Source organism: Ammospiza caudacuta, chromosome 18 (genome assembly GCF_027887145.1).
Source record: "Ammospiza caudacuta isolate bAmmCau1 chromosome 18, bAmmCau1.pri, whole genome shotgun sequence".
NCBI classification, from domain to species: Eukaryota; Metazoa; Chordata; class Aves; order Passeriformes; family Passerellidae; genus Ammospiza; species Ammospiza caudacuta.
Window position 1 is genome coordinate 5,999,689 of NC_080610.1, and position 24,598 is coordinate 6,024,286.

Consider the following 24,598-nt stretch of genomic DNA (forward strand, 5'->3'; position numbering starts at 1 on the left):
GAGAACCAGGCTCCCCCAGAACTGTGAGTTCTGCCCTCCTGAGAGGCCAGGGTGCAAGGATGGGGAGGATTTCAGTGAGGGGGAGTTCATGGCACATCTGGCCAGTGAATGGGGTAACCTGTCCCCCTTGCAGTGACAAATGAGGCAGGCAGCCACTTTTCCCTCTAATCCACATGTTCCAGCAGTGCATCCAACATCTGTGGGGACTGACACAGCGTGTCCTGGCCCTGAACTGTGCCTGAGATTAGTTTTACTCAGTTTCAGCTGATTTTGCCACAGCAGATCAGGTGTGAGATGTTGCAGTTAAAGTAAGATTTACTGCAAGTTCTTACAGTTTGTATCCTGCTCTCTTTGGATTTTGTCATCTCTCTCCAAGTGAACAGCAGCTTTCCTTGAGTGGGTGTCCTGGTCTAACTTGGAATATTAAAATAATTGGCCTAAGTGTGATGACAACAGCACTGGGTATTGGTTTAGCAGTGATACTCTGCTCATACTTCTATACATTTCTCCTTTCTTTCCAGACAGCTTTATCACACCTTTCTGTTCTTTTCTCTTTCCAGCTGAAAGGAAGCCTCCACTTTTCAACATGAATGCAATGAGTGCCTTATATCACATAGCCCAGAACGATTCCCCTAGGTTACAATCAAATGAATGGTAAGAGAACCATTAACAGCTGATTTTTTTTGTTTATTTCCCTGAAAATGCCCTGTGACACTGCACAGGTCAGGCCTGACAATGAACATGTTGGCTGCAGTGCAGTGATTTGTGTGTGTTTTCAAATCTTGTGTATGCTAGCTCAGTTCTGACCTTCTGTCCCTCTGGCTGTTCTACAATCTAAAAGTGTGCAGGTGTTAATTCTGGGGTGTAGCTGCTGTAGGAATTAAAATACTCTCAGATGTGTTAAACCAGCCATGGCTGAGCATCAGCAAAGTTTCCAGCTCCCAAAGATCTCTTGGCAGAAGGGTTGTTAGCATTGCTGTGCAGCTGAAATGTGGAGAAAGGGAGGAGAATGTGGAGGTAATTGGATATTTTTGTCAGTGGAGGACTCCAGAAACCCTCAGAGCTCTGTGGCCAGTGAATGCTCCCTTGCTCCAGGCTTGGATACAAGAACATTTGGTTATTCTATGGGTTCCCAGTTCCCAGGATTGGAGTGTTGCTGTTGGGTGATGCTTGGCAGAATCTGCAGAAGGATTGAAACAAAAGCTCCTGCTGAGGTGTGGAGTTCCCCCATTCCTCTGCTGGCCATTTGAGCAGCACAACTGGTTCATTGCTGATCATTGTGTCAAGCCCACTCCAGTTTCCTTCTTGCATCCTCTCTGTTTTGCCCATTTTTCAGGGTCCCAGGAGCTTGCTCTGCTGCCTGCATGTGATCCCCATGTTCTGTGCAGGATTTGCAGTGCAGAGCAGAGGCAGCTGTGGATAAACACAGCCCCACATCAGTGTTCTGCATTGCAAGCCCTTGTTTACAGTGCCCTGTTTGCTCTCTAGGAGTCACCAAGGTGCCTTTTGTGCTCCTTTTGAGTCCACAAAAAGCAGTTTCCTTCTTTCCAGCTGGGATAAAACCTCAAATAAAGCCTCAAGTGTTGAGCTGAGCATTGAGGCAGGGTTCCCTCTGTGACTCCCAGAGATCAGTGAGTGCATTTCTGGAGTTCCCAATAATTCCACTGTCCTCTGTTTGTAAGCAGTTGAAGTAAAATCAGAAATGGTGACTGGTACACGTAGCTCTCACTTGGTTTTCAGTTTGTACTTGGAGATAGATATGTATCCATTTTGTTTCAACAGCCTTTAATTGGGAAAGAATTGAGGAGATCAGCTTGGAATTTGGAAAGTCCCAATTACTTTTTCTGCCTTAGAACTTAAGAACAAATCAGTCAATGTTTTTCTTTTGCTTTACACTGATAAGTTTGAATATATTCCAGATCCTGAGCTTCTTTTTTAATTTATATTTTTAAGATTTTATTTTATTTTATTTTATTTTTTGATTTTTGCAGGTCAGACTCCTTTAGGGGATTTGTTGATTACTGCTTACAGAAAATACCTCAGGAAAGGCCATCATCAACAGATTTGTTACGGGTAATTTATCAAATCTTTTCCAGAAATCTTGGGGAAAATCTCTTTGTCTACCAAAATAATTGTATAGATGGTGAACAAATATTTGCCCTTACAAAAATCCACTCTTTGGTTGGTTTTTTTTTTGTTTTCTTTTTCCCTCCATTCATGCATCACCCTTAGCAGTTAAAAATAGCATTGAGGGGATAGGCCAAGGCTGACTTCCTCCCCTAATCAAACCACCAGACCAAAAGTTGTTTAAATCCTTTTAATGGTTTCTGTACTGAACCCAATTAATTAAACTCATTTTGGAAATAACTGGATCACTTTGGAAGGAGTTTTTACAGGTCCCTAATTGCCAAGAGCCTGTAGGAGGGGAACCTGGAGTGATGTGTGCAGAGTTTGCCAAGGCTTTGTCAGGGAATCATGAATCAGTTCCAGTTTAAGTCATTTGGGTTCAGTTTACCTGGGAAATAGAGGAATTGTTTACAGCTCCAAGAGCTTTGCTTTTGGGAAATTCAGGAGCAGCCTTCCATTAGAAGGTAGGGGGATGTGAAATCCTGTCCAGCCCCTTTGCCATCAGGCTTTTCTTTTAAGTATTACCTTTCTTAAAGTTGATTATTAGCCCTGCTCTCCCTCTGGCTGCCAATGACCTCTCCAGGTAAATGATGAAGGAGCTGTTTGTGCTCCCTTTGGCACCTGGTGTATTTTTTTATTTCCTGTGGTACATTTGTGCTGTGGTAAATAATCAGTGTTTTGTTCCCTGGTTCTGCTTGTGGCACCCTGACCAGCTAATAGGTTTATGTTGTGAGTTTTGGAATGATTCATTCCTGGGGATTGGCAGCCTTGCTGCTCTCTAGGAGCAGGCTGAGTTCATTTAAGGATGTCATTTCAGGAGTTCCTTAGGTTGGAGTCTCTACAAACAATTAGAGCTGAGATCTGAGTGTGAAATCCTGTCTGTTCCATATTTTATATTTATATTTTATTTATATTTATGTCTGCCCTACGCTTTTCACATGGTCACATTTTAATATTTGAGTGCACACATAGAATGGATTCAGGTTCAAGATCATGGTTCCAAATGCTTTGCTGCTTTCTAAAAATGATCTACAATGAGATAAAAATGGGTTCCTTTTTTTGCTCATCATAAATAAGCTGCAGATTGTTACTGTTCACAGAGAAATAAATGGTGGTTATCTGCATTGAGGAGCAGAAATGATTCATTTTGTTTCTGTGTGAAATGATGTTAAGAACTTTTAGCTCTGATTCAAAAATAAACACCATCACTACAAGCAAAATTGGGTACTGAAATGACTGGCTGTCCCCAGTAGCAAAACTCAAATGCACAGCAGTTGGAATTCAATTAAAAACGAGAAATCAGCTTGTGGCATGATGCTTTCCTTGTTTATTTACAAATCATTAAAAGATGATTAGCTCATCCTTTCAGCCCTCTTGTTGAAGGCTCCTGTTTTAGGGTGGCTGGGGCTGCATGTGCTGCAGGGGATGAGTTCACTGCTGAGTGAGCCCCCAGGGGGCTGGGAGGCTGAGCAGGCAGAGCTGCCCCTCCTGAGGATTTCCTTGCAGGTGGGTCCAGCTGTTGAGGCTCCAACAAAAGCCCCTTGTGGATTTGCAATGTGCAGCAGAGAACAACTCTTTTTTCACCCATTTTTGTCCCTTTGCCAATTTTTCTGTTTTCACAGTTTTTCTGTTTTTCTACAATCATGCAGAGGATGGTTGTGCCCTAAAGCCATCCCTCTTGGGAAGCAGCACACCCAGCTCTAGGGATCCCATAAAAGCATTGGCAAGTGTTCACTCAGGTTGTCTGCTTTAGCCAAGGTTAAATGGGAGAGCTGGAGACTTTTATATCCACTGCCAGCTGTACAGTTCAGGAGAATGTATCTGATAAAGCAGAGAAGAGGCTTTAACCATGTTCCTAAATGCCATTAAGGAATTTATTAATTCTGCACTTAAAACCTGTGCAGGAGTTGTCAAGAGCCTGATTTGATTCCAACTCTGGCTGCAAAAGTTTTAGGTATAAATAAACTTTGTGTGTGAATTGGAATGTTTGGAAGTTTTATGTGTGAATTGGAATAGATGGATGCAGTATAAATCTTTGCAGGTTGATTATTGTTTCTTCTGGATGCATTTTGTTCATTCCTGTGCCTCCAAGGTTTGAAGTGTCACCTTGTGTGTTTTGAGTGAACTTGTTCAGGAAGGGACAAATCATCTGTGCAGCCTGGAGAGCTCAGAAAACCTGACCCCACCACGAGCTCAGTGTGTGTGGAGCCTTTCAGAAAGGCTACTACCAGTTCTTGAATATGAACAGATAAATTGCAAGAATGGGAAGTGTCACTTCAGGGATCTGACAAGTCCTCCATGGTCCCAGTTGAACCCCAGAGTCTGCAGTGAGGGGTTCTGCAGTCCCCCACTGTCCCTGGTTTAACCCCAGAGTCTGCACTGAGGGGTTCTGTCTCCTTTAACAAGTCCCCACTGTCCCAGTTGAACTCCAGAGCTCACCCCAGTGAGATTTCTGTCTTCTTTAACAAGTCCCCCACTGCCCAGTTGAACCCTAAAGTCTGCAGTGAAATGTTCTGTCTCCTTTAACAAGTCCCCACTGTCCCAGTTGAACCCCAGAGCTCACCCCAGTGAGATGTTCTGTTTCCTTTTACAAATCCCCCATGGCCCCTGTTTGACCCCAGAGTCTGCAGTGAGGGGTTCTGTCTCATTTAATAAGTCCCCCTTGATCCCAGTTGAACCCCAGAGTCTGCAGTGAGATGTTCTGCAGTCCCCCACTGTCCCTGGTTTAACCCCAGAGGTGACCCCAGTGAGATTTCTGTCTCCTTTAACAAATCCTCCCCTGGTCCCAGTTGAACCCCAGAGTCTGCAGTGAGGTGTTCTGCAGTCCCCCACTGTCCCTGGTTTAACCCAGAGTCTGCACTGAGGTGTTCTGTCTCCTTTAACAAATCCCACCATGGTTCCAGTTGAACCTCAGAATCTGCAGTGAAATGTTCTGTCTCCTTTAACAAGTCCCCCACTCTCCCTGGTTTAACCCCAGAGTCTGCAGTGAGATTTCTGTCTCCTTTAACAAATCCTCCCCTGGTCCCAGTTGAACCCAGGGGTGACCCCAGTTGTGTCTCCTTTAACAAATCCTCCCCTGGTCCCAGTTGAACCCAGGGGTGATCCCAGTTGTGTCTCCTTTTCCCCAGCACGATTTTGTCCGCCGGGAGCGGCCGCCCAGGGTGCTCCTCGACCTGATCCAGAGGACCAAGGATGCAGTGAGGGAGCTGGACAACCTGCAGTACCGGAAAATGAAGAAAATCCTCTTCCAGGAGACCCGGAATGGCCCCCTGAACGAGTCCCAGGAGGAGGAGGAGGTACTGGGAAGGGTTTGGCTCCCCGTTCACTGTTACCAGTCATTGCAGGGCCAGGGAGCTGTTCCTGTCCTTAGAACAAGCACAGCCTAGGTGAGGAATGTTTTTGGAATCTCATCTGGATCAGCAGAGAGGCAGCAGAGGATAATGAGTGAAAGTCCTTGCTCAGTGTTAAAGATGCCAATTACTGTACATGTGGAACTTTGGATTTTTTCCAGTGCTGCCCATTCTTCTGGAAGCCTTAGGGAAGAAACTCATTCTGAGGGAGGTTCTCTGTGAGAAGTGGCTCCCAGCCTGTGTGGAGGAGGGTCTTTGACAGCCCAAGCTTTTCTTTCTCATCTGCACAGTCAAAACAACTCCATTAATGTTAATATTTTTTCAATTACCATAACTTTACTGTAAAGTAATTGGCCTCTCATGAGCTGAAAAGCAAATCACTGAATTAGTAGGACTTATTTTTTTTAAATTCTTTAATGTTAAGGAAGAAAAAGGTTAAAGACCTAAAATGCAGCTTCAGTTTAAATCTTGTAATAAACAAGCCACTTAATCAGTGTATGATAATTGACCCTAACTGTGGCTGAGAGAAGGAAACCAGTCATTTTTCAATTGATGAGCTTAGATGGAAGTTAATGTCACTTGGTGCAGGCATAATGCATAAATAAATCCATGCCTGCTTCTCAGTGAAAAACACTGACAGACAAATGGATGTCTGTGCTCCTTTGCTCCAGTGGAGTGAGGCAATAACACACAGCAAGGTGCCCAAGCTCAGAGGATCTTCAGGGCCTTGGGGGTGAGGTTTGGGGGTGTCAAATGCTCGTTGAAAGCTAAACTGATTGAAGAAATGGGCATGTGGGAGCTGCAGGAGGAGGGGACTGACACTTTGTGAGGATGCCCCAAAGGAGCAAGAGCAGCAGCTGCTGTGATTGGAGGTCCCCTCCAGCTTCCAGACCTGGAGCTTAGCTGGGACTGGGGGATTGTCAGATTTGTGCACTGAAACCTCCCAGTTTCTCTCCCCACAAGTGCCAAGCTGTCAGCAGAGCAGGGAATGGTTTCCCACTTGGCTGTTGAGCACTTGCAGCTCACAGGAAACACTGGTGGTGTTTGGCTCCGAGGTTTGTCTCTGTTCCTCCTGTCCCCACTCCTGAGGAGAGCAGGGAGAAGAGCTGCAGGGAGGGCAGGGATGCAGCTGACACTCTGCATGTGCACAGCATGCTCTGCACTGACCCCTGAGCCCTGTCCCAGCACAGGAGGTGTCACTGCTCATGTGTGTGTGTGTGTCACTAACTGGGCAGGGAGGGCAGACCCAGCACGTGCTGCTGAGCTGGGGACACAACCTGCCCCACTGGAAATGCCACCAGGCACTTCCTCCTTCTACCTTGGGCTTTCTAAGGTGGAAGATGAGCCTTAAAAATACTTAACATGCAAAATATTACTAATACTTTCCTCAGAACCCTCCCAAGAAGGTGAAAGTTGAAGTTAGGAAGCCAGGTTGCACATGCAATCTCATCTCTGTCCTTCCTGCAGAAACATTCATTAATGACACAGCCTCAGATCCTTCATTATGTGATTTCTTCTGCAACTCTACATAAGCATCCTGAAAATATTTTCATTCCCCTGTGTTCTCTGTAAAATAGTATTATTCTGGATTTTAAGTGCTCTCACACAGGCTCTGAATGATCTGCTGATTGCTTAAAAAATAATCACACAATCAAAGGCAAATCTGTCAAGTCTCAATTTTATCTTTCTGTCGGTCTCCAACAGAATGAGTTCCCTGTTAATTGATTTGTAATGGAATTCTCCCCAAGCTCCCTTCAGAGGCCAGGGCAAACTGGATGCAGCAGCAGGCTGCTCATTTTAGTGAGTCAAGGCTGCTTCACCCCAGGAGCTGAAGGATGTTCAGAGTTGTGTCCTCACTGTGAGCTCCTTACGAGCCTTTTTGGTGCCACTAGTTAATTATAAAGGACTCCATCAATTCTCTCAATCAGTCCAGACTAAGTGCATACTCTGGCATTACTGTACTCCTATGGGTATGGAAGAAGAAAAAAGGCTGCTAACTCCTGATATTTGGCTGTAGAATCATAAATACCTCTTACATGAGGAATCTTTGTTTATGTATATCCAAGTTTTTACCCCTGTAATAATGCAGGCTCATCTGAGTCAGCTGCTAAGATTCTTCACTCACCTTTATCTTGGCTGAAAACACAAGGTTCAAGGGGTTTTTAGCTTGATAAAATGGAATTGCTGACTGCTTGGGAGGTTAAAACCTCTACACCATGTAGAACATACAAAATAATATATGGATTCCTTGTCTTACATATTTTCTGATTCAGGAAATGTGTTATAGCAGATCCTGACTTGAAGCATTGTTTTAATTCAAACTTGGATAATTTCTCTTAATTATGAGGCTCTTTCCACCAGCCATCCAGTATTCCTGGATGTCTCCTATCAAGCCAAGAACCATGCCCAGACTTAAGGATACATGGAAAAAAAGTGGCTTGAAACCTGATGTGATCAGATTGCAGGGGAAAAGGCGGGAGCTGCCTGCCTGTATGGAGCATTCCAGAACCCAAACAGCCCTTTGAGATGTGCAGTTGGCAAAATAATGCCCAAAGACCCTTGAAGCCTGCAGAGTCACCTTTAAAACAAACTCTGGGCGTTGCAGGCACGTGCTGGGCAGGTGATGTCCTGCAGGATCTGTAACTGATGCCCCTTGTTTTATAGGACAGTGAGCATGGATCAAACCTGAGTAGGAAGATGGACAGTCTGGGCAGCAACCATTCCATCCCCAGCATGTCTGTGAGCACAGGCAGCCAGAGCAGCAGTGTGAGCAGCATGCAGGAGGTCCTGGATGAGAGCAGCCCTGAGCTGGTCATGATGCATAGTGACGAGAGCACCATTAATTCCACGTCCTCCGTTGTTCACAAGAAGGTACGTGTGCCCTGCTGCTCTGTGCTGAGAGCAGGAGCTGCTGCTGGCCTTGCCAGAGTCAACTTCTGTGGGGTTTTTGTCTTTAAATCATCTAAAGAACCTCTGCCCATGAAAAGAGGTTGCTACTCAAGGAGCTGTCAGTGCCTAGGCAGGGTCACCCAGGCTCCCCGCATGCCCAGCCCTGCATGTGCACCTCTTCCTCTGCTTGGGACGTCCTTGGGAATGCCTGTGCTGTGCTCTGTGTTGGTCCTGGCAGCCAGGCTAACCCTCTGCCAGGCCCAGTGTGTGTTTCAAACCTGCCTGCACTTGGATTTCCCTGGTGAGGAGTGGAAGTGTGCAGAGCTTTGGACCCTTCCCACCAGGTACGTTTGGAGTCGAGTCCCACTCGATGCTTTCCTGCTGCTTTGCTGCATGCTGTGATCTGATGCCTTTCCTTTTCCTAGGGCTGGATCTTGAGATGAGGTTGTCTAGCTGTGAGCCAGCATCTCATCTCCACTGTTTGTCTGACTAAAATAGTTTTGGCTTGGCCTTGGCAGTGTCACTTGCTAGTGGGCAGCAAAATGTAGGTTGGTTGTGTTGGTTTCGTTTGCAAGGAACTTCAAAGTGTACATGTGCTTTTTGCCAGAGGAGCTAAAACATTGCAGCAGCATGAAAAGTATGAGTTTCTTGTTTGTAAGGTTACAGTAAGGCTTGGTTGTAACTAACTAAATATTTGTAAGCAGTTTTTCCTCCTGAAGTGCAGGGTTTGTGATGTTGAGTATTAAGAACTATTGAAACATTTTGTCTTCAACAAAACACGGTCTTACATATTTAAAGATACTGGCAGAGAAGTTGCAAAGGTTTTAGGGGTTTGCCTCTTTCCTAAAGACACTTGGCAGCATCTTTAGAGAAGATTGTTTATTCAGAAAGGTGAAATTAAGGTGTTATGTACCAAATGCCAGCCCGTGGAACTGTCCTGAATGAAGAGCAGCACCGCTGATGGATGTTCTGGGTGGTTGTGATTGGAGTTCTTTCTTATTTTGTGTAGGCTTTCAAAATGTGTGTTAACTTTAATTTCACATTATTAAGTAGCCATATTTACTTGTGCATTAAAATGGAAGTTTGAGGGACTGATTTACACAGAATTCATAGGTTATAATCACTGCTCAGAGTTGTTATATTTGATAAAATCAAAACATGAGCTGCTCCCACCAGACACAAATGGCATTTATGAAAGGAGTGGAGTTCCTGCTTGTTTTAAGACTAATATTATGTTTTATAATGGTTGTATGACACTTGTAAAGTATAAATACAGCATTTCTGATACTGTAAATTCAGTCCTCCTAGACTTATGTGTAGGATGCACAAAGAGGACACCACATGCAAGTTTTAATCTGGTTTGAAAAAACCCAAAATGTCTTGCACACTTGTAACTCAAGTATTATAAAAGAAATCCCCTCTAGATCACTTAACACAGGTGTTTTAGGGTAATTTTGGAGCAGAAAGCCCAGGTGTGCTCTGATGGTCTTCACAGAACAGTTAATGATTGGCTAAAACTGCTGATCCTTGGAGTAGATTCCTTCTCCACTGGAAAATGTTCCCTTCTGCTATATGTAATTCATTAAGCAGACTTGGACTCTGTATATTCCAGGACATATTCCAGTCTGCAAATATATTGTTTTAATTTAGTACACTATTTTTTTATTCTTTATTACTTTGGGTAATGCAATTTTAAATGGAAAACTGTTTCACGTGTGTATTAATACATGTGAAGAGACTAAAATTGGAGCTGGACATGTATATCCACATGCATCCCACTTTATTTTCAAGGTAAAGTTCCTTGTTCTGCCAAGATTTCAGTTTATCTTTGTGCTTTAATTAATTGCATTTCTGGAAACTGGGATGAAGCTGACTTTTGTGTATCACTCTGGAGCCCCTCACAAGCACAATGGGAAGAGCCTGGAGTTGAAATTGAATTTAAGCTCTAATCATTTAATTAGCCTTTAAAGGCTAAAAAGAAAATACTGATGAACATAAGCAGCATTTTGTGGGTACAGGGTCACATATGAGGTGGTTTTGACATGGGTACATGGGTGAAGTCAAAAGTGTTGTATAAAATTGTGTTATTCCACAACTGTGCTGATGAACAACCTCCAGATTGTGGAAAGGGTCCAAGAAGGCAAAATGGCTTGGAGTGTTGATATTTTCTGTGGCTCAGAGCTCTAAAAAATCAGAGCCCTTCTGGTGTTTTGGGCCACAGCCCCAGAATGCCACATGCAGGTAAAACATAGGCAGGAGGAGTGTGTGGTGTGTGAGATTCCCAGTGCTCTCCTGGTGTGGAGAGCCAGGCTGGGCTGGCCTGCAGGAAACCAGGAGCTCCTGTCAGATAATTCTGTTTAATATTTGAGAATGATTTTGTCCTGGCAACGTCCCAGCCAAATGCCCCCCTTTGTTTGGATCATCCCTGGGCGCTGCTTGGCTGGGAGCAGCCTCGGGCACCTGAGGAGCACCCCAGCATCTGTCCTGTGACCCACCCTGAGGCAGAGGCTTAGGGGAGAGGCTGATGGGCTGAGAGCACTTGTAAACAACTCATTCTCTTTCTTTTTTTTAACAGCTGCTAGTTGGCTGTAACTTCCAAAAATGTTTTGTGGTCACAGGGTAAGTGGAATGACGTGTTCTGATCTGGTTAATTGTCACTGGCTATGCTAGTTGATGGCAGCCAAGGTGCTTTGGGGTTTGCTGCACTTGGGACGAATCCTCTGTGGAAAACAACCACAGCACAGCAGAGCTCCATGGTTTTTAAACTTGTACTTAAAACAGAAGTGACTCACACCTGTTAAGCTGGAAGAAAAATCACCAAAATATTGAAATTAATAACAAGCCATAATTGAATCTGGAGCTTTTTGTGTTATTTAGTTTATAGCTGTGTCCTGAAGTCCTGGGAAGAAAAAAATGGCAGTCAGTGAGCTACTGAGGCAGGGAGCCCATCCTTGGGATCAAACCCTGCTCCCTCAGGAGGACACCTGAATCACCAGCATATTCTTTTCAGGAAATTCAGATGTCTGGCTTGGATGAGGAAGTTTTCCTTGCCCTTCTGCAGGTTGGTGAGCTCCTCCATGTACATCTCAGTGTGTCCAGTGTTAGAACTCTCTTCTGAATACATTAAATAACTCTGCTACTCCATGCAAGGGGCATCTTGCCTGTGGATACACATTGTCACATCCATCTCCCTACAGGAGTTTTCAGCTGCACAGGTTGAGAGCTGAAGAGTAAGTGACAGCTCTGATACAAACCCAATTGTACCTGAGAGCCCCAAAAAATGGCAAAATGGGGCAGGGAGTAAAACTCCAAGTATACTGTGCTTCAAAGACACATAACCCAGATTTTATAATCAGATAAATATCAGTTAATTCATCTTAAAAATGAGGATAAAGATTTTTGGCTCCCAGAGTAAGAGAATAAAGTGAGTATAGGCATCAGCTGGTGCATCAGAGATGTTTTGTCGCCTGTTTTGTTCAGCAGTGTGGGCACAGGTGGCTTCCCAGAAATATTATTTCATTGTCCTCAATGAATTTATTGTTATTTTATTTCTGCCAAACTATAATAATAAGATGTTGTAATCTTTTAATCTAAACAAAAAAGCCAGTACAATATTGGTTTTTTTCAACTGCAGTGCTCAGCTGCTGCTGTTTCTTGCTTCAATCTTAAAATCATCAGTGCTTTCTGAAACTTGGCCAGTAAAATGTCAGGGAAAACTTGTGATTAAGATCTGGTTTATAACAGAAAGATGGAAAAAGGATCTTTGTAGTTGATCATCACAAATTCTCACCCAATGTCTGCAATAATGAAGTACATTTACAATAACTGCTGCAACTTGAGTGACTTCCAGATCCTGTAAATTAACCTGTGCACATCTCCTGTTGCTGCTCCAATTAATTTCAGCATTTCTGGGGAATTTTGTGATGGAGAGAGCTTAAACCTCCCTGTTGATTATCAAGGCACTTAAAGCAGTGTATTAAGACAAATGGTGCCACATGGTTGTTTTCCTTGCTCTTTAAATTCCTAGAAAGCACAAAGGGGTTTGCTGCAATTCCATGGAAGTCCTTAGTGTGGCTTGGAAATTGCCTTTCCTGTTTGTGTAGGAGACTGGCAGCAGTTAATGACTCCTCCTGTGTTTCTGGAGATTTTATTTGGTGTGCATAGCAAAAAACCCCAGTGGGAAATGGAATGTTGCTCCTGAGGAGAAGGTGGAGGTGTCCCAGCTTTGGCCTGGGCAGAATTTGGATGGTAAAGGCCTTTTTTCAGTGAGGAGAAGGATGAAAAGCCAGTGTGTGGTAGAACTGGGATGGGACTGGGAGCAAAATCCACTCTCTGTTGGATTTTGAGCTCATGGTTTGACACAAACTCATTGTGAGGGCTCAGAAAGTTCACCTGGAGCAGCCGTTCAGATCCAGCTGGGACCACCACTGGAAGCACCACCAGCTCCTCTCACATAATTCAGTTTAATATCTGACAATGGTTTTGTCCAGGCAATGTCCCAGCCAAATCTTCCCTTTGTTTGGATCAACCTAAAGACTGTTTATGTGGATGATACAGTCAGAAGAACAAATTATTCCTTGAGTAGGAAGTTGAAAATTCTGTATTGTTGGCCCTGAACAAAAGGATTTTAATGAGTTGTGAGCTGAGCATCCTGAAGTTGCATCCTTAAGGTAAATATTGCAAAAAAACCCACAGAAAACAGGTGGGAAATGAAATGTATATAGAAGATACATTACTAAAAATAAATACAAATACATTCCTTAAAAACAAACCAGGGTTTGAAATGTAGATATGGGGTGAGAGGTACTCTGACCCAAACTTGGTGAGTTTCTGGGATGCCTTCAGTCAGATTTTATATATTGGGTGCCATGAGCTGAGGTACAATTTTGTGTCTTTGTTTCCCACACATCTGAAGCTAAAAGTTGGAAACAAAATTTCTTTATCTGTGCCAACAGTTGCAACTGCAGTGTCTCTCATCAAGTTTTTGGGAGAAGAAGAATTTAGTTTTAAAATAAAAGTATCAAAATTCCATTTTTCTAGTTTTGTAGGGAGATATTTGTCTTTGCCATCAGTCACCTCATCTGAGAAAGGCTGATGGAGATGTGGCTGCTCATAGATTTATTTCTTTTACCAGCTGAGTTTTTTGTCCCCTTGAAATTGGTCCTTTGGCTTGCTCAGTTGCAAAGGAATTTTCCCATTCCTTGCCCAGCTGAGTTTGAAGTGCAGAATGTGGATAATTCACATTCCTAAAGGGCAATTTAATTCTGCTCTGAGCTTCTCATGTGCACTGAGGTAACCAGAGATCCCATAAAACAAGGCCAGGGTGACACTCTGCCCTCTAAAAATCCACCTCTTAGATAACAAAAAGTAAATCACAGATTCATTTTCCAGTAGAAAAAGCAATTACAACTTAAACTTGTTATTGTAGGTGATGTTTTGGAGCATTCTGGAAAGTCTGAATGCCCATTTAAAAAGTTGGGGGGTTTTTTTTCAGTGATTTGCAGCTTCTCTGGATATTTGCCATGCCAGCATAACGGAGAGAAGGAGGATGGTGCAGGGATGGGGGTATTGCTTAGCAGGCTCTGTGCACTCCCAGGTGCTGCTGCAGGCTCTGTGTGTGACCAGGGGTGACATTTGTCCTGTCCCAGCTTCATTTCATGGCTGGAGCACAGCACTGGTGGCTCCTGTTGTTTCCTCAGTGGTTCAGGTGGGTGAGTTTGGGGCAGATCTTCACTGCAGGATTTGGGATCCCTCTGGTGAGGCTGAGTAAGCTGAGAGATGCTGTTGGACTGTAAATGTTTAATCAGGATCTTCTGGGGATGGCTGTTCCAGAGCCTTACATGTGCCTGTCTCAGGAATGTGGGCAAGTCCAAGTGCTCTGCCCATCACACCAGCGTGCACAAGTTGGAAATCTGAGATCAGCCCAATTTCCAGTGATTTCTCTTGTTGTCTCACTGCCTTTACTGTCAGACAGTGCCACAAATGCCCAGTATAAGGATGTCCAATGTAAAATGAAACTGCAAATTTTGTGACTCTCCATATCTATGTGGGGGACTGTCCTTTTTAGCTGTTTTGGCTCATTCTGTGTCCTTGTGTGCGTGTGGAGGAGCTGGTGCAGGCTTGGCTCTGTGCTGGCCTTGGGCACCAAGCAAAGGGAAAGGTGAGCATGGACTGGGAGTGCCCAAAAGGAAGGATAAGGAAAGGTTTTGGGGTAAAAACATTTCTAATCAATGTGGTGTTCAGCTCTTAATATCAGCATTTCTGCACCCAATTGGCTTTTGCTTGAACTCATTTCCAGAATCCTATTGAAAAGGGCTGAGTGTGTGTGGGTGAGAAGCAGCTGGAAATGGAGGCCAGCAGAGGGGAAAACCAGGTGTCTGCGGGGTGGGAAAGGAGCATGGGGATGACAGCAGTGTCCTGATGGAGACACCATTCCATGGATTCTCCCTGTGGGGCTCTCTCACCTTCCTGGTGTCTGCTGGGCCATGGCAGGGTGGCCAAGATGCTCCTGCTCATGGAGGCAGCTCTTCCCTGCCAGGGCTTTCTAGGCAGTGGCAGCATTTATTTTGCACCCCAAAGAACTGGAAACTCGATTTAATTCAGGAAGAATCTCAGTCTTCCTGAGAGGATTTAGGAGCTGGAGGTTGAGGGTGGGAGTCATGACACTGGTGGGTGCCAGTGTGGCCAGGCAGGAGCGGGGTGTGCCGGGTGTCCAGAGGCTGCTCCATGCCCAGGGTGCAGCCTGCAGGTGTGCTGACTGTTGGCACTCACCATTCCCACTGGGACAATTGTGGTGGTGTGGTTTTTTTGCTGGCATTTCTGAGGAGGGTTTCTCCTGGAGCTTTGTTCCACTCCCAAATTTGCCTGTGCCGTTTGGGAAGGGCACAGCCTCTCCTGGCAGAGCCTTGCCAGGGAGTTGAGGGGAAGCTGCACCGGGAACCATTCCTGCTAAAACCTGGGAGCTGTTGCTTTAAAAAGAAAAAAAAAAAAAAAAAATCCTTTGTGGGCTGTGGAGAGAAAGTGCTAGAACTGTGCAGGATCATGACTGGAAAGCAGGATCCCTGAGTGGTCACGGAGGCTTTCCTGGTGCTCTCCAGCCTGCCGTGGATTTAGCCAGGATGCTCGTCCCCACCAGCAGATAGCAAACGAGGGACAAAGAAACCCTATCGAGGGCACGGCGCTGGGCAAAGGGAATGAGGCAGGATGTTGCTGTGGTGTTAAAAGGGAACAGGATCTCCGTGCCTAGACATGGGAATCACGTTTTCACCGGGATCGCTGGCTCGCAGTGCTTGAACCCGACCTTCCCGAGGACTCGGATCGCTCTGCTCCGCTTCCCGCTCCCGCCTCGTTTCTTTCTGGCACATATGTAATACTGGAGGTTTAAAAAAAAAAAAAAGAAAGAAGGAGATTAAAAAAAAAAAAAAAAAAGGCAGCCCGATCCAGGGATTCAGAGGCATCCTGATCAGCTGACGCGCCGAGCCGAGCTGCAATGTGTTGCTTATTCATTTTGTACGGTGGGAGCTGCCGGGGCTAAGCAGAGAGCTGAACTATGCCTCTCCTACAGCCGCGCTTGTGCAGACAGAGGGGTGAGAGAGAGGCAGCCGCCGCGGGAAGAGCACAGCCGGACTTTCTCCTTGTTTTTATCCATTTCTGCAGGATCATGTATTTATAAGGGATGAGGTGGGCCACAGGGATCGCAGGCCTGAGGTGCGGCCTACCCAGTCAGTGCAGAATCAGGCCCTCCACTACCGGAACCGAGAGCGCTTTGCCACAATCAAATCAGCATCTTTGGTAAGAGCCCCCATCCCACCCCACCCCACCCCACCCCGCTCCCCAGCCCCTCGCTGCCATCCCTCCATGCTGTTGGTGCTGTTGGCATAGCAACTGGATATTGCACTGAAAGAGATTTTACCTCTATGTGTGTGTGTGAGATTTAAATGTGAAATATGTTTAATTTCTCGGTGCATTTCCAGGGTGAGATAGCCCACCTTCCTGGGTGAAGTTAATATCATTTTCATTTCCCACCCCACCCCTCCATTTCCCACCTGTCCCTTTTGTTAATATATTTATCTGCATGTGCATAAAGAGTGTGTGAGGGGTGTGAGAGCTGCTGGAACGCCGTGGAGGTGCAGATGCAGATGGGTTTGGGAACAATAAGATCGCTGCTGCCCGCCCTGAGCTGCTGCCTGGTGTTTTTTGTTGTTGTTTTTTTTTTTTTTTTAATTTCATTCATTCATTTATTTCAAGCAATGTACCTTGTCTGCATTTTGCAGCCTGATCCTTTGGAAGGATTGCTGGGCTGCGATAAGGGAGAGAGGGTTTACAGCGGGCTGTGGGCTTACAAAGGGGAGGGGGATGGGATGAATCCATCAAGATTTGTACTATTGCAAATGTGATTGCTGTGGATGCCTTTGTAGTAGGGAAAGGGGTGTGTGCCGGAAGAGTTAGTTGTGTGCCGCCTCCCCCACCCCGCGTCCACCGGGCTGGGAGCAGCATTTCCAGGGACAGCAGTGAAAAATGGCCCTTCACAGGGAAAACCAATGTGCTGTTGGATATTTCAGCCCGCTGGTATTAGAGGTCAGATGGACGGGGAGCGTTGGAGAGTCCCCACGGTTTGGCCATGGCACTCGCTCAGTGCTATGACATCATCCTGGACCAACCCCGAAATGACACCAGCGAGCCCTCCCCTTCCCGCTCCTCCTGCCTCCACCATGGGGGTTCTCCTTCCAGACCACCATTTCTGCATCCCCAGAACCGCTTCCCACTCCTTCCTGCATGCTCAGGGCACGGGCTGTGCCTCTGTGTGTGTGACCACAGCTGAAGGTGCTGACTGGAGGCAAGCAGCAGTGCCAGCAGCACAAATTTTTCTGTGTGGTTGTTGCTGCTGCTGTTAAAATCTAAAACGATGCTGTGGCATTCAGGCTTCTGCCCAGATGCTTCCTGGGAGCATCTGAATCCCATTTTTTGCAGGTGTGTTTCTGGGTGCCCACACCCTGAGTGCCCCCCAGGCTGGTGTCCCCTGCTCCCCCCAGTTTAAAGTGACCTAGAAATGTGTGTGTTAGAGGACTCCATGCAGCACACCTGACAGGGGCAGGATCCCTGCTCTCCTGGAGACCCTCTGCCCTGGGAATTTTTCCTTTTTGTGTGTCTGTGTGTGTTTTCACCCAGTGTAGTGCCAGCTCTTCTACTGCCTGCGCTGAGCAGATAAAAGTGGGACCCAGTTAGGTTGGCTGGAGGGCAGAAATAATGAATGACTCATGTATCATACTCCAGACATAACAATTTCATTGATAAATTGATATGTGTGATGAATATATTCATGTTCTTTTACTCCCTGTGCAAAGCTGCTGCACCTTATGGCCTGCCTTGAGCAGCAGAGCCCAGAGCTCCTGTCCTCCCTGGAAATGTCACCCCTGGGCTGCTGGGGTGGCTTGAAGGGATTGCATGGCCGGGCCCCTTTGGGAGCCAGTGGAAATACGGGCTGTGAGGGATTCCCTGAGCTCTGGGGAACACAGCTGATATCCCAAGGTCACTCCTAAATCCCATGGCAGCCTCCTGTGGGGCTGGGATTGTATCTGCCTTCATTCCTTACTCACTTGGGTTTGCTGATTCTCTCTACTTCAGTGACCAAGTGATGATAAAGATAAAATTAATTTTGGGTGGGGAAGATGGAAAGCTTTTCGGAGAGCTTCTCTTTTTTTGGGTTTTCTGTGGAACACGCTCTGTTATCCCAATTATTCACACACATCTCCCCTTCCCAGTGGAGAGGGAAGATCCCAACACACCAGCCTGGGCACTCCAGGTTGTGTGGTGGGGCAGAACTGACCCTGAGTTTGCCACAGAAATATTTCATGGTGATGAGCTTTCCCTTTGATAATCTTCCATTCCCACCTCTTCATGTTCTGAAATTGAAATCTAGGGGGAAAAAATGAAAGTTTAAACCCATTGCACAGGATCTGGGTGCCAGTGCTTGTATTGGAGCACTTTTTATCACAGTGCCTAGATGATGTCTGTGGGGAGAGGTGCTGGATGCTCCTCTGGCCAAGGGAGAACTTCTTCTTGCTTCCCTGTCCAATATTTATGGGAAGGGCAAAGTCAGCCATGGAGCTAACACAGGGAGAAAGACCTGAACATGCCTGGAATTTGTAGTGCAAACCCAGAAATTCAGGCTTTATTCATCTCTCTGTGTTAATTTACTCTTTCAGTGGCAGCTGGAACAGATTTTTCTGTGTGAATGGGTGCCCAAGGTCCCACAGGGGTTGAAAACAAGCAAACCAGCAAGCTCTGATGGTTCCCTACATGCTGGCTGCTTCCCATTGCTCAGCAGCTGGGAACATCTTCCTGCACAGAAAGGTTGTGCAGTTGGGAGCATTGGGTGGCCTGTATTGCAGAGAATCAAAAATGGGAGTTCTGGCCCCAAATTCAATTATATGGGGTGATATTGGGGTGTTAAAGCTTCCTTTCATGGGATTTGCTGAAATCCACCCCCAACACTGAGACCAGGGCAGTGTTTTTAGAAGAAAAGCACCAAGTCTGGGGCTGTTCACTCCACAGCTGTTCCTCCTGGTGCAGTCCAGGTTCTAGGGCACTCAAGTCCTTGCTCTTCTCCCCATAGATCAGGATATTGCAGATGGAGGTAAGACTGGCATTCCTAAAGGTAATCCCAAGTTCAGGTTGGATCTCTTTCCAAAACCAAGCTGAAGCAGTTCAGGGAGTGCAGAGGCCACAGAGGAGCTTGTGTTAGACAGCTGAGCACTCCAGGTGACCCAGTGGTTTGGAGAGTGATTGCCTTGCCCTGGCACTCTGCAAAGGCATCATGTGAATATGAGGAAAACTGGACAGATCTCCAGAGAAAACAGCCAAATGAACTCCACAAAGATACAGGCTGTGGATATCCCATTTTGAGTCTTGCAGTAGTGCTTTAATATTGCTCAGATTAAAGAAAATCATGAAAATCGGCAAATGTGAGTAAGAAAGATGAAGGAACTTAACTTAGGTCATAATTCAATCAGCAATTTTAGTAGTCATTTTTTCCTGGACCACTTTTCTCTTTAATCAGTTTTGTGTGGTTACAGTAATCATCACTCACCTGGAGCAGTGGTGGAAAATACCCTGCATATTTTTGCTGTTGGAGTAAAAGTTGCCATCTGAAATGGAGACCAGGCACTTACATCTCCATGTTATTTCTCAGTTTATCAGTGATCCATAAATTAAAAGTTACAACCAGGAATCTCTTGAAGCTCAGCAAGCTGTTTGAAAAGGAGGGCAGAGGTTCTGCATGTTGATGAGGCTACACCTCTCAGTGTTTTCAAGGGAAAGCTTTTTTTGAATCTCTTCAGAGATGCATTGATCTGCACTTGTGGGTGTCTTTCAAGCTTGACCCCTTAGCTCCCCCCTTCCTCCTGCATCTCCTCAACAGCTGCTTTTGCAGTTTTCAAAGGCAATGATCAAGTAGTTAAAACTTCATAGAATCCCAGAGTGGGGTGGGTTTGCAAGGATCTTAAAGCCCATCTCATTCCACCCCTGCTTGAGCAGGGACACCTTCCACCATCCCAGGCTGCTCCAAGCCCTGTCCAGCCTGGCCTTGGACATTTCCAGGAATCCAGGGGCAGCCACAGCTGCTCTGGCCACCCTGTGCCACCCTCACAGGGAAGGATTCCTCCCTCACATCTGTGACATCTCATTCCACAGAAGGATCAGGCAGTGAGGACTCTATCAAAGGCCTTGGTGTTCTCTTTGAAATCCACATGCCAGCAGAAGAATGATGTGATCTCTTGTGGGCCTGCAGAGCCAAGTGTCTGTGTCCATGGGAGCAGCATTCCCTGGATGTGGCCAGGAAAATGGCACCTTCACATGGAGCTGTTCCCTATTCTGCTGGAGCTTTGGTGTTCTATTCCAGAGGGTTGAGTTTCTCCCAATGGACTCATTGGCTGCTTCCTTTGTAGACCTTTCCTCTAAAATTTTGGACTTGTTCTTTCTCATCTCCTCTGCTGTGAGAAGCAGCTGGCAGTGTTGTGCTCAGAGCTCTGCTTCCTCCAGCACAGAGGAGCTTGGAATTTCAGTTATCTAGAGGTGAAAACTCCTGTCTTTTAGGAGAGGTTCAGTATCTTGGATAAACAGTGTAGAAAAGGGAACTCTAAACAGCTGCTGGTTTGGAGGAGAAGTTGTGAGCTCAACTTCCTTACGTAAAGCTAAAATCTTGGAGGGGTGAAAGAAAGTTTGGATTTTATGGCAAATGAACTGCCTGTGGGAGTAAGTTGGAAAAGACATCTCTGTTCTCAGTTCTGTGTATGCTAAAGATGCAGAGAGATAAAAAACTGAGAAAATGTCATACCTTAATGAAAGCTGTTCTGGTTTATTCAGGTTTTTGGTTCTCCTGATTGATTGTTGTGTGCTGCTGGATGGGCTCCAGGAAACTGCAGCTCTCTGGTGTGAAGGATCCTGACATTTCCTGGTTATATGGAGAACAAATTTTGTAGTTACCACCTTTTGCCTCATGATAATCTGAGGGGTTTTTTGTGGGCTTCTCCCTGAGGGGCAGCTCCAATCTCTGCTTGCTGTGACCTGGGACAGGACCCAGGGAATGGCTGGAGCTGTGTCTGAAGAGGCTGAGGTTGGATATCAGGAAAGGTTCTTCTCCCAGAGGGTGCTGGGAATGGGCACAGCCCCAAGGCTGCCAGAGCTCCAGGGGCACCTGGATAATGCTCCCAGGAGTGCCCAGGGTGGGATTGTTGGGGTGTCTGTGCAGGGCCAGGGCTTGGACTCCATGATCCTTGCGGGGCCCTTCCCACTCAGGATATTCCAAATAGTGCATGGAGTTCCAAGAGTCTTTGCTAAAGGACACCAGAAAGCTGATTAATGGAACATCCCCAAATTTTCTTGTTAAAATGGTTGCTGGAGGTGTTCAGTCATTTGGAGTTTAATCTTTAAAACCATAATCCTGGATTCATTCATAGTCTGAAGGACTTCTCTGGCACTGACCTGGGTATATTCAGTCACTAATGTTCATTTCCTCCACATTCTGCCACCCCTGAGATCACCATGTGCAGACTTTGTCTTTGAAGACTGTCCTGAGGAGTGTTAGGCTTGAGTGGAGATTGTGGTGATAAATGAAGTCTTTATCATGAGTTTGCTGAACAGAGACACTAAATCCATGAGATGTCCACCAAGTCTGCTGCTCTCCTCTCCCATCTTTAGGATGAGACACTGCTTTTGTTTTCTTCTGACTTTTTAATGTCTCATCTTCTGTTGTGACTGGAAGGCTTTATCAGCTAGGCTTGTAATTAGCAATTGCATCCTATTGTTAGGGATAAATATCCTAGATTTCATGGGAAATCTTTCCAAGATGGAATTCTTGTCATGATAAAGCTGAGCAAAATTGGAAATGGGGTGCAGAGGAGCAGGGAAAAAAACAAGGATAAAAGTTAATGAGTTTTGCTGTAAATAAAACAAGTGCACATTCTACATCTCATTAGAGATCAGACCAAAGGAGACTGGCAGAGTTGCTGGAGGATCCTTAGATCCATTTTTTCTTAGGCTCTTGCTGTTTGCTTTGTTCTGCCAAGGTCTGGGAACGGAGTGTGCCGTGCAGAACATCCCATTGCTCACAGAAGGGCTGGGCCCCAAAAATAGCACATCCAGGAAGATCTGGTACAGCTGGTGGCTCCCAGATCTCCGTTTCTGTTCAAGTGCCTGACCAAGGCTGTTCTCTCAGCTGGATGTCACTGAACGTGGCAGTGGCGTGTGTGAAGTGTTGGTGGGCTGCCTGTCTCACCTGGCATCTGTCCTTATCAACTTGGATTCTCAGAGACATTTTCCTTACCTGGAAGCTTCTGGCAGAGATCTTATTCTTGCTGAACTTGACTGAAATGTGCAAGTTCCTGTGAGCTCTTCCCAACTTCTTCCAAGTGTAGCTGTCCTTGGTACTCTTGGAAAAACCAAGAGCTTTTTGAGCTGTAGCAGAGCACAGGGCTCACAGAGTGTCTGTGTTTCTGTGGTCATTCCTTCAATCCACATGCTCCTGGTGGCTGCCTTGGATCTGGTTGTGTCTCAGGCATGTACAGGTTGCTCTGTTGCACCAGGGGCTGAGGTATATTTAATGTAGCCTGCTCCAAAATGATATTCTGAATTTCTTGTAGGAAGGAAGTGGTTTGTCCATCACCTCCTGGTCGGTGCTCAGCCTCCCTGATCACCCTGAGTGTGACAGGGCTGTGCTCAGGCTGGTTCTTTGGTTCCTCTGCAATCCTTGGGAGGCTCTTCCCGAGTTCCTCTTCACCCTCCTCCCAAGTCTTGGGGGTCATTTGAACTGAGACAGGTGGCACTTGCTGCCTGCCTTGGGTGAGCACATTCAGGGTGTTCATCTCTTGATTTGGAGCTCTGACTTGGCTTCCTGTCACCTCCCAGCCCTGGAGCCAGCAAGTGCGCTGGGATGGCAGCTCCCTAAAGCAGATGCTCTTCTCTTGAACCTGAGCTTTCCCAGCTCTGTAGGTGTGTCCCATCCTGCATCTAAACTCCAAAAATCTCCACAGAACTGCCTTCAAATGACAGCAGCACCATGCAGGGGCCAGTTTTTGGGTTGCTGTGGAGGAATCCATCAGGAAGGCTGCACGAGGGACTCCTGGTTCACAAAGCTTCACCGGTCACCTTCAAAGGCCTGAGCTCTTCACACTTAAGTGGCAAAGCAAAGGTCCCCTTGCACAGAATCAGGGCCTTCAGTCCACACATGTACCAGGCTTTTGGTTCTCAGATTGTATAAATGATCAGATCTTTGTAAGTTCCTGAGACTGTCTTTAAAAAAATAAAAATTAGTCTTGGACACTTTTCTTCTTTTGAAATGGAAGCATCACCATTTGCATTTTCTTCTCAACATTTTTGGCACAGCCTGTTGGTGTTTTTTTTTTCTTCCTTTCACATGGATACACTTGGGCATGGAAATGAATGTGGAACTTGTGAGTTTGTTTCAGCTGAGCAGGGTTTAAAATCTGCTTAGACCATCTGATCAATCTTTAAGAGCACACAGTTCCAGAACAGCATTCCCTTGTTAGAAAACTTTCAATTCTGGGAAGGAATGAGCTCAGTCTGCCATCATCTTGAATTTTAAGGGGAAGTTTTGAAGGAGGCTCCTCGTAGCAGAAAATAGATGTTGAGGGATTGAATTGGCATGGGGGTGACTTGAGGAGGAAGGAAAGAATGGGGGTTTGAGGGGGTTCTGGCTGCTTCTTGGGAATCCATGGATCTGAATAAGGTGAATAAGTTGAATCTGAATAAGGGTCTTAGTCATGCATCTGTATAAAGTATCTGAGGAATGTTGTCCATTAGCCACCTTTGTTTCCAGATCTCCTTCAGCATGTCCTGGAGTGATAATGATGCCTCAGGCTTTAGTTTTTATATTTTTCAGATTCTGTTCTGCTTTAGTGTCAAAGTCTGGCTTCATATTAGGGTGTAGTGAGTTCTCTTCACAGAACAGGGAAACAAAACAATTCCTTCTCTAGCTGGGGACCAAGGACAGCGGACCCAGATCTCAGACCCAAGAGCATATACAATGGGGACTGAAGAGAGAAAACCAGAAGGATTGGACTTCATGGGCTAAAGCTATAATTGGACAATTAACTCAAATATACAAATGGACCAGAATATATAAAAGTGAGGGATCTCCTGAGCAATCATCCATTGTGTGGCCATTTTGGGTTGTGCTGCCCAAGGTGGATCTGTTGAGGCCTCTTAATAAATCCCTACTTTATTCTTTAGCTCCATCTACTCTCTGTTCTTTAGCTCCATCTAGTCTCTAGCTCCATCTAGTCTCTATTCTTTAGCTCCATCTAGTCTCTATAACTCCATCTAGTCTCTATTCTTTAGCTCCATCTAGTCTCTGTTCTTTAGCTCCATCTAGTCTCTATAACTCCATCTAGTCTCTGTTCTTTAGCTCCATCTAGTCTCTATAACTCCATCTAGTCTCTGTTCTTTAGCTCCATCTAGTCTCTGTTCTTTAGCTCCATCTAGTCTCTGTTCTTTAGCTCCATCTAGTCTCTGTTCTTTAGCTCCATCTAGTCTCTATAACTCCATCTAGTCTCTATTCTTTAGCTCCATCTAGTCTCTGTTCTTTAGCTCCATCTAGTCTCTATAACTCCATCTAATCTCTATTCTTTAGCTCCATCTAGTCTCTGCTCTGAAGGCAGCCTTCAGAGGGCATCAATAAGTAACCACTCCCTTCCTTTATTTGTAATATGGCATTT

The 24,598-nt window shown here is 45.7% G+C and overlaps 1 protein-coding gene across 5 annotated transcripts in view; it reads left to right on the forward strand.

Moving 5' to 3' along the window:
• Positions 1–24,598, forward strand: part of TAOK3 (TAO kinase 3) — a 78,668-nt gene that overhangs the window by 44,631 nt on the left and 9,439 nt on the right. For 4 of the 5 annotated variants that reach the window (XM_058816898.1, XM_058816897.1, XM_058816899.1 and 1 more), the window contains 5 exons: positions 561–654; positions 1,992–2,073; positions 5,256–5,423; positions 8,142–8,348; positions 16,023–16,157. In XM_058816898.1, the coding sequence (XP_058672881.1) occupies positions 561–654; positions 1,992–2,073; positions 5,256–5,423; positions 8,142–8,348; positions 16,023–16,157 (686 nt within the window). The remainder of the gene's footprint in view (positions 1–560; positions 655–1,991; positions 2,074–5,255; positions 5,424–8,141; positions 8,349–16,022; positions 16,158–24,598) is intronic. The other variant, XM_058816901.1, reaches the window with a different exon arrangement.